Here is a 10078-nt window from a genome sequence, read left to right as displayed (position 1 = left end):
GTGAATGACAATGGTGACGAGAGCAGTGTTATTACTCAAGTGCCAGGAAACATGTCCACCCTGATCATTAAAGATCTGGAGCCCAGGCAGCAATATATGTGCAGGGTACGGGTAAATACCAGATCCCAAGGAGAATGGAGCAACTATCTGTATGCATGGACTTTCAGTGACAGTAAGTAACTGATTCAGATCCTTCTGTTTAGTTCTTCCTCTCTGCCCCAGTGATCAGGCTGATTGTCACTTACTTGTTAAACACAATCCTTTATTTGGGTAACACTCAGTTCCTAATGATCAGCTGTGTTCACTTGCTGTTATTATCATTATTATGAAGAGAGCTCAGTGTCCAAAGAAATTTTTATGCTGCAAATTATCAGGCACTAATAATGAGTTTTCTAAAAAAAGGGGGAAAAATTAAAATCTTGAGAAACTCCATCTTCATTTCAGGGTCATTCATGTCTCTCACATTTGTAGCATTTTTTCCCCCCTCAAAATGGTGAGCACAGAGTTCACTAGTCCAGGCTCTTTTGTTACTCACTAAAACACTCAGACCCTACAATTCAGCAATGTCAATACAGAAATAGTCAGCAGTTAAAGAAGGAAAAGAAGACACAATGCAAGGTAAAACACCTGTGAGCAAAGAGTGGTTAAGTGTGCTGCACTGAAAACCAATGACCACCCCAGAATTCCCTGAGTGTGAGTAGTGGCTCTTCCTAAGACAGCAGCAAATGTCCTATGTGGATGAAGTACCACCGGAACAGATGTCTATCTGAACAGCTGGTAGGTGCCACTGCCCACACCACACACTGGAAAGGTGGGGTTCTTCCTCCTTACAGGTCATGTGAGGAGGCCATCTTGTAGAAGGTTCCAACATGTATTAACAGAAACATCGGTGGCTTTCATGGGAAACTCCAGTTTCCTGAGCTCTGACACCAAACTGCACTAAGAAAAACATAAGGGTACTGTTTTCCAGGAGAAGGTACTTAGCTTAGTAGTCATGAGTGTGTCCACAGGTCTAGCACTCAACACTGCTGGTGTTTTTCTGATTAAATTTGTGGAAAAGTTGGTATTCATTTCCCATCTTGCTAACAGCCTGTATCCTAACAGTGATTTGCTCCCTGGAGCAGTGAAACAGGACCTGGGAATCACATGGGAATGATGATTCAGTATAGAAGAAAATTAATCCTTTCTGCATTAATCTGAAAGCAATCACATTGTCCCTGCAAAGAGCTCAGAGAATTCATACCTCCACCCAAGGACCCGAGTACGCTGAGTGCCACTCCAGCCTCTGCTGGAAGGATGGAGTGCTGCAATACGAGTGACCCTACACCAAGCTCACAGAACTATTGCATTCAGTTACCACGGCTCGTCCAAAACATTCTCCTTCTGTTTAGCACAGCAGAACACTGAGGAAGTGTTTGTCTCACTGTGGGAAGGAAAAAGAGGCAGATGTACACTCCAACGCTTTGCTTGTGTTTGTGTTTGTTCTCAGGAATTCCTCCTGCACCATACAACATCAAGTTTTCTAACACAACAGATACGTCCTCAGTCATCTCTTGGATAACTGCCGAGGGTCATTCCATCTCCTCCATCATCATCAGATACAAAATTTATGGCAAGGCTGAGTACAACCACATCGATATTGTCATAAAGAACACCAGTGTTACTCAATACCATCTCAAGGGCCTTGAGCCAAACACTGTATACCAGGTTCAGATTAATGCTCAGAACAACATCGGCTTGAGCAACCCGAACACATCGTTTGAACTGAAGACTCTTCCAGAAACCAGAGGTTGGTTATTCCAGCATTCTGGACTTGCACAAACCAGGGCCACTGGTATAAACTGGTTAGATATGGCAAAGTCGTAATACATGATTTTTAATATTGGCTTTATTTTGCTCTTAATTTTGTCACACAACACAGCATCACCAAAATTTGATTCTCATTTCACTGCACATCATTGGTGAAGTGACAATATGCAACAGTTGTATCCACTAGAAAGCACACAACAGCTCAGAAATTAAAGGAGCTGCGTATAATGGGAGTATTAGATCACTGAATGCGACTTCAGTGCTCTGCCTGAATTCAGGCCCAGGTCAGGGGCTGGTCTGCACCACCACAGTGGGACCTGCGAGTGCTTATACACCTGAAAATCAGAGCATCCAACATCTTGTGACATTTTTGGAAAACAAAGGGTTGTATCTCTGCCTTTATACGACAGGATTGTTTAGCTATGCATTGCTCATTACTTTTGCCAGAATTAGCTGGAAATAATGATGATTTTTTAATGTCCTTTCTCAACAGCTCCTTATGAATCAAAAGGAGGCAAAATGCTGCTCATTGCTATCCTTGGCTCTGCAGGGATGACCTGTGTAACAATTCTCCTGGCCTTTCTCATCATGCTGCAGTTAAAGCGAGCCAACTTCCAGCGCCGAATGGCTCAGGCTTTCCAAAATGTGGTGGTGTGTTTCCAGCTTTCCTGTGGCCGTGTGTTTGGTTTTTTTTTTTGGGGGGGGTGTGGGGGGGTGTTTGTTTGTTTGTTTGCTTTTAAATTCCTTTTCCTTGGCCTTTTGAAATACTGTCTTCTCTTCATGTGTGCAATTCATTCTCTAGCTTCTCTGCTAGTGACCCTGGAGCTAGAGCAATCATGGTTATAAGCTATGACATAGAAAACCCGACTTGGGACACCCTTTATCCTTCCCCCCTTTCTGCCTTGTTACACCTGTGTATGACAAGTACTGAGCTAGACAGAATGGAGGACACTGTTCTCCCTCCATGAAGCTGGCCAAATTTTGAAAACTACAATACTGTTTAACACTGCTTTTCAGCACCACCAGCAGTTCCATCATGGCTTTTCAGCTTGGGGACAGCACACCAGGGCTCAGTCAATGGCAACTCGACCGTTCTTGCTGTAGGGCAATTGCTGATGATTGTAACATCATGTAGAGATTATCTCTCTATATATATTTACACATATGTTTGTATCCTGCTGTAGTCTTTTTATCACTCTGCTTTACAGTGCTGTCCTCTCAGAGGAAAAACTGTGAAGCAGAATGAAGCTTGGCTAGAGAACTGTGTATGGGTCTACAGGATCTTTGTTGCTTCAGGAGGTTACTTCACAAACAGGGGCAAGGGGCACATCCAAAAAGATGATCAGTCCCCAGGCCACACAGAATAGTTCCTGGTCCTTGTCCTGAAACAGAAGTATTTAAAGATGTCTCCTCAAGTACGGAGGAAGATGGTTTCCTCACTCTTTTGTTTCCTTGCTTCTTCTTTCCTCAATCTTCCTACTGAGCCTGATCAGCACAGGATTTAGTCAAGCCTAATACCAGACAAATTTCAAACCTGAGGCTTTAACTGGTTTTGAGATCAGTTTTACCAAATTATTTTTACCCTCCTCCTTCATCTTCAAGGTGATTATAAAACTTCAGGAGGCCTAGGTAAACAAAGGTAATTTTGCATAAATTAGGAGTGTGATTAATTTTGTGGATCTGGGCAGAAGTGCTTGATGCAGTTAGTGTCTAAAATAGGTGCAAGTGTCTCCTGTACTCTTGTGTAAGCAAGAGATGGATGGGGCTGTTTGTGCGGGTGTACATGAGGGAGCACACATGTATTTGGGGAGTGTAATCCGACCATTGCTCAGTAATGTAGAAATCACAGCTAATGTAATTTGCTTAACTCTGTTACAGAGGGAAGAGCCAGCTGTACAGTTTAACTCAGGTACTCTCACCCTGAGCAGGAAAGCCAAAAACAGCCCAGATCCCACTATTTATCCAGTTCTTGAGTGGAATGACATAAAATTTCAAGATGTGATTGGGGAAGGTAACTTTGGGCAAGTCCTGAAAGCACGCATTAAGAAAGATGGCTTACGCATGGATGCTGCGATTAAAAGGATGAAAGGTAGTAAAGATCAGAGACTCTGAGACTAAAGACTTCTGGGTGGTTTGCTCCAAGTGTTTCTCTGTCATTACAGATGCTTAGTAGCTGTCTTCTATGGTTAAAATAAATATTCAAATACATATTTCTAGTCATATTGTACCAGCTGTCACTAGGCCAAGATTTGTACCATGGCAAAGACTATTTGTACACAGTCAAGCTGGTTTACAATTCTCTTTGGTTGTTAATATCATTAACTATTATGTATTTTTCAATTCATAGGTCATTGTGTATGAGTTCATCTGCCAATGAGCCACTAAAAGATGCATTTAATAAAGAAGCACAGAGCTACCCTTGGGGCACAGCATTTGCTCATCTTGCTTTACCTTAGCAATTCAAAGACAACTGTATCTATGCATCTATATGTATACACACTATGAAGATCACTGATTTTCTGTGTTCTCATTGGGCATGACTGCCACGTTCCAGACAGAACGGCAGTATACAGAACACAGCAAGAGTGTATACATTTTCTTTCAATTCACTAGATGGTTAACTAGACAAATTGAGAGACAATCTTAACTATGAGGATCATTTAAAAAGGAGCCGAGGTCTGCATGCAGGCAGAAGTAATCAAAAATACACATATGGGAAGATTTTTAGACCTCTAGTTTTCATATGATCTGCTATGACATTTTACATTCTCAAATAAAGGGAAGTGACATGGTATATTAAGATGTCTTCTCTGCAGAGGACTGCTGACCTTAGGTTCTCTCTGGATTTTTTGTTTGATTGAAAAATCCTACTTTTTTTCAGTAAATACTAATGTGTCTCAGAGTTTTTTTTTCTGTTGATGCTGAAGTAGTAGTGTCCCAGGCAGCCCAGAGTCCTCATAATTAACAACAATGTGATCATAAATCCAGTTGAAAGGGAAACATAAATGCATGCTTATTTGATTTCCAGAGTATGCCTCAAAAGATGATCATAGAGACTTTGCTGGAGAACTTGAAGTTCTTTGTAAACTTGGTCATCATCCCAACATCATAAATCTTTTGGGAGCATGTGAACATCGGGGTAAGATACTCTTGAATATATGTACTTTAAAAATTAGTTCAGCACTCCCACAGCACTCTCCCCCTCCCCCCATACAGTCCATAGAACACTAGCTCATAAGCTGGTCTTTCAGGCAACATCTCTTAAAAAGCCAAGATAACTTGGTTTTAGATCTACAAGCCCATATTAATCCTTCAGAAACTACATTCATCTGAGTTACCATCTGCACTTACGAATTATGATGTTTGATATTTCCCTTCCAGTCTGTTTTGTGTTTATTTCTTTTTTCATTCAAAGCAGTGTAAATGTCCAAACAGTAGCACTGACTGCCCTTTGCTTTGTGTCCACGCTCACTATCTGATGTTTCGTTAGGATATCTTTATCTTGCTATTGAATACGCTCCCCATGGAAATTTACTGGACTTCCTTCGGAAAAGCAGAGTGCTAGAGACAGACCCAGCATTTGCTATTGCCAACAGTACTGCATCTACACTCTCCTCCCAGCAACTTCTCCATTTTGCAGCAGATGTTGCTAGAGGAATGGACTACCTGAGCCAGAAACAGGTCAGTAATCGACTCCCTACCCACTGAAACCATAGCAATTAATTTTCAGGGACTTTTAATGCCTTTTAATGAAATTAAGATTTTAATTTCAGCTTCTGTAGCACCCACAGGATGAGTTTTATTGTATGGTGTTCACTTAGCCCTATCAAATACTCTGTCACGAGGAATCAAGAAAAAGGTATTAAAATTTACAAGTGACATGGTAATTAACTGCTTTCCTCTTCAGATAAAATGTTCTTGGTGGCGACATACCAAGCTATTTCCTTATTCTGAATGTTCACAATTTTCAATATAGCACTAAAGTAATACATGAGAAGCTCACAGGTACTGTGATGTCTTTCCTTTCTTTTTTTTTTTTTTTTTAATTTAATCTTAGTTTATTCATCGAGACTTAGCAGCAAGAAACATCCTGGTTGGAGAAAATTATGTTGCAAAAATAGCTGACTTTGGCTTATCAAGAGGTCAAGAAGTTTATGTTAAAAAGACCATGGTAAGGATCAAAACAAACTGATACAGTCTGTTTTCTTCATCTTATGTTTTCTTGTCTCATGCTTTGTGTTTTCATGTGAAAAAAACGGAGACTTACGGGTACTACAGACCTGATTATTTAAATGTTATATATTGATGTGCTGATATACTTATATTGTGTTTATTGATATACATACATTACTTGTAAATCAATTCTATACCATGTTTATGATATGAAATGTCAGTGAAGACTTAAATGAATATGAATGGCAGTAAAATAACCAATTTTGCAGCCAGTTATGAGATTTAGTAAAATTATTTTCTAAAATATCATACAGTACACATTTGGCATCTGAAGAAGATAGGTATATGTGGGTGGATCTGTACAGCTATGAAAATAGCTTTTTCATACTCAGATTCTTCCAGCTGAGGGAGGTGGTCTAATTCTATTGAACAAGGCCAAAGTTAGCAAGATGGTAACCAGAGACATGTCAGGAACTGCAAACTCAGAAAACAGCTGTGTAGAGGTAATGCTTTGGGCAGTCTGAAAGAGGAAGGTATTTAATAAGTATCACTCACAGACCAGGAACAACTCTAGGTTGTCAAGGGAAGAGGATTGGTTACAGGTATCTTAAGTCATCACTCATTAACTACTTCTTCTTGAGGTTGACTGGATAAATTTTCTATTAGCTTTAGTGTGAACTGCAAAACTTAAAGAAATGTGTATTTACTTGATAAAGCTTACTCGCATGGAGTCAGTTTTCATTAAGGTAACACACAGGACAACTGTTAGGGTGCAAGTTGCAATATTGGTCTCCCAGCCACCAACAAATAAACTTTCATGACATAATTTCCAGGGACGGCTTCCAGTGCGATGGATGGCAATTGAATCTTTGAATTACAGTGTTTACACTACAAACAGTGATGTGTAAGTATGTTTTCAAGTAGCTTTTCTATAACAAAGAAATATATTTCAGTATTACAGGAAGTTTAATAGCCAGGATAAGACACCCACTCTTAACTCAAAAAACTCAGTAGCTGTGTCAGCATGAGTGATCAGTGAAGGCAAAAATAAAAACCACAATGGAAGAGTTATTTTTATTTCATCATCAGTGTCCTAACAAGTTCTATGTTCACAAGTTCATTTGATTTGGGCCACTACTTTAGATATATTTCTCACTTCAAATCTGAAACCTGATGGTTCTCTGGAAGACCCAAAGGAGCTCTGTATTTTAGTCAGGAAATTGGAAGTGATATTGGGCAAGGCAATTCTGTAATAGCAGTATTTGCTGAGAGCTCGAAGTGTAGTAAAGGACTCTGGTGGACTCGCAGTGAATACATTTTGCTAAAGATGTTGATCCTGCTTTCTCACTCTTAAGCCCTATCATTGCACAAAACTTCATCGCAAAATATGAAAGAATAAATCATACTTCTCTGTCTTCTCTAAATACTAGCAAAATTACCTACCACTTCAAAATATGACATGTTGTTGCATTCCTGTTGCACTCTAATACCCCTCTGTTGCAGATGGTCATACGGTGTCCTACTGTGGGAAATTGTTAGTTTAGGTAAGTCTCTGAATTTCGTACTACACGAATAAAGCAACCTGAGCAAAGCCAGCTCCATTCACTTAGTCTGTTAAAAATTTACTGCTTTGGAACATATTTTAATGTTTTTGTTCTACTAAATTCTATTTAGCTTTAGTATGCATGGAAACACAATTGTGGCATTTTCCATTCGGGTACCGTTCTAAATGAGGAATACATAATGACCATGTTTACCTTGCACTGTAAAGTCTAGGCCATACCTAAATAAAAAATCCAGCATATCACATAACATATTGTCCTAATCTACTATGCCTGGAGTTTGAGGGGTAGCTTTTTCTCAGCCTTCCCAAGTTTTAAATCAAGGCATACTTTAATTGTGGGGGGGAGAGCAAGGAGAGAGGGAAAATACCTTCTCCTCCCAGTATTCTCAAAGAGCAATTCTGAACACGGATCTTCAAATAAAATTAAGAGTTCATTTCTGCACAGACCTTCATTCATCATGCACGTGAAAAAGCCTCAAACAACCCAAAATGCCCATGTTATGCAGCCTTTATGATTTGCCTTGGAGTGTGCCCCAGAGCCTGCTGGGCATGAGACGCTTACGGACCGAGGCACGCTGTGTACAGGAACTCCTGGTTTCTGATTTGTACCCAGAATGGGTTTGCTCTAGATATGGATGTGAATAAACAAACCACAGCCTGGAAAATCAAGAGTCTAAGCAACAATGAAACATTTGCAAAAAAGGGCAACACCAGCTTGAATGTAACAGCTCAAAGAGCCTGTACCGGATCTTATTAACCCCACGCTAATGAAGGAATGACTTGCCTTTTGCCATCAAGGAGATTGCAAAACCTGTTCAAATACAATCAGGTGCAGGCCCTCAGAGTTGTAGAGAAATTTCGTTTCTTCAATAGTGTGCATTAAGCAGCATGGAAGCATTAAAAAGAAAAGCATATTTGCAAAATATTCCCAAATGTTGGACTAATTTACCTGTTACTAAGTCAGTCATTCTTTTTCATTTCTGCTATGAAATTAGGCTTTCTCTTATTAAAACCCCCTCGCATTCATGACAATGGTTAAACTCTGCTTTAGGTGGAACACCATATTGTGGGATGACATGTGCAGAACTCTATGAAAAACTACCACAAGGGTACAGACTGGAAAAGCCTCTCAACTGTGATGATGAAGTGTAAGTAGCTGCCTCGGGGGAAAAAAAAAAAAAGAAACAGAATAGCAAAACATGAGCTACAGGAAATATATAATGTCTGCAAGAAACTAGTAAAGGAAGCTTGCTTTTTTTTTTTAGGAAATATAAAAAATACATTTAAAAAAAGTCATTATTTCCACTTTTGCATTTTTAAGTTCTTTTGTACCCAGCATGCACTATTATTTGTCACAAACCACTTCCAAAGCTTTCTGCTTTTGTCAGACACCCTGTTCTTTGCACAACATGGCTGGGCTTTGGCTCAAAGGCAGCTTTTTTGATTACTCCAGAGAAAAAGAAAATTCTTTCAGACAGTAACCAGCTGTGGAAACTAATTCCAGCTGTGTATAAATCCATTTTCCTTTGAAAAATGGAACGTGCACAATATTCCTATACATGACTTTGTATTTTTAACCTATGTACTTGAACTGTCTAATGCTGGTGTTTGATTTCTAAAGGTATGACCTAATGAGACAGTGCTGGAGAGAGAAACCATATGAAAGACCATCATTTGCTCAGATCCTGGTGTCACTAAATAGGATGTTAGAAGAAAGGAAGGTAAGAATGAATCCCTAGAAAATAAATAGGCCATGCATAATTTCAGTATAGTTTAGGGTTCCTGAAATAATGCACCTTGCATCACACTTTCTGTTTATTTCCTTCCCAGACCTATGTGAACACCACCCTGTACGAGAAGTTTACTTATGCAGGCATCGACTGCTCTGCTGAGGAAGCTGCTTAAAACAGGAGAAATCTTTGTTCTTTGATGATTTATTGAAGAAAACCAAAACTCAGTCTGCTGGAGCCCAAAATGTGATGTGCTCCAGAACTGTGCATAGCTCTAACTGTACATAATACAGTAACACTGTTTTACTACAGATACGTACGTGTATATCACACAGTAACCTCTTCCTCCACAGGCTGTAGAAGTGTCTTTCAGAGCAGGAACAGAGTGAAGTCATGAAATCTGCTGTTTCACTTGCAGGGTTGTTTTTTCTTTCCTAGTCATGTAGATACTCTGTATACATAGATAATGCAATGCATTAGGTATTGCCATCTTAGGTGTTTTTGATCCTTTCCAAGTGCTAGTGATAGCAAAGTGGGTATCTTATGGCAGTACTTCACAGACATTTGTGATTCAAACAAAAATGCTCAGCTCAATGCATCAATGGGTGTCACAAGCAGATGTCAATCCAGTGTGCTGCTCAACAAGGATAATTCAGACTCGTATTTTAACGTAAAAGCGAGCTAGTAGAAATAAACTGTTCAAAAATTCTACTGACACTTAAGATACGAGGCATACTATTGCTCTTTCATTGTTCATTTTAAGAGTCAGTGTTTGTCTATATGCAAATGATGCATATATTTT

At 39.5% G+C, this 10078-nt stretch overlaps 1 protein-coding gene across 1 annotated transcript in view; it reads left to right on the top strand.

Annotated features, from left to right (window-relative positions):
• LOC103770589 (angiopoietin-1 receptor-like) overlaps nt 1-9502 on the top strand; it is a 12239-nt gene extending 2737 nt beyond the window's left edge. The window contains 12 exon segments of the mRNA XM_008937857.1: nt 1-172; nt 1490-1789; nt 2303-2460; nt 3688-3898; nt 4838-4948; nt 5300-5490; nt 5867-5980; nt 6816-6886; nt 7486-7526; nt 8598-8694; nt 9168-9267; nt 9377-9502. The exon segment at nt 1-172 is cut by the window's left edge and continues 15 nt beyond it. Coding sequence (XP_008936105.1) covers nt 1-172; nt 1490-1789; nt 2303-2460; nt 3688-3898; nt 4838-4948; nt 5300-5490; nt 5867-5980; nt 6816-6886; nt 7486-7526; nt 8598-8694; nt 9168-9267; nt 9377-9451 — 1641 coding nt within the window. The 3' untranslated portion in view covers nt 9452-9502.
• The last annotated feature ends 576 nt before the right edge of the window (nt 9503-10078 follow it).

The sequence above is a fragment of the Merops nubicus genome, unplaced genomic scaffold (genome assembly GCF_000691845.1).
Source record: "Merops nubicus isolate BGI_N331 unplaced genomic scaffold, ASM69184v1 scaffold11843, whole genome shotgun sequence".
NCBI lineage: Eukaryota > Metazoa > Chordata > Aves > Coraciiformes > Meropidae > Merops > Merops nubicus.
Note: the sequence above shows the minus strand (reverse complement) of the source record. Positions and strands in the feature narration are given on the sequence as shown.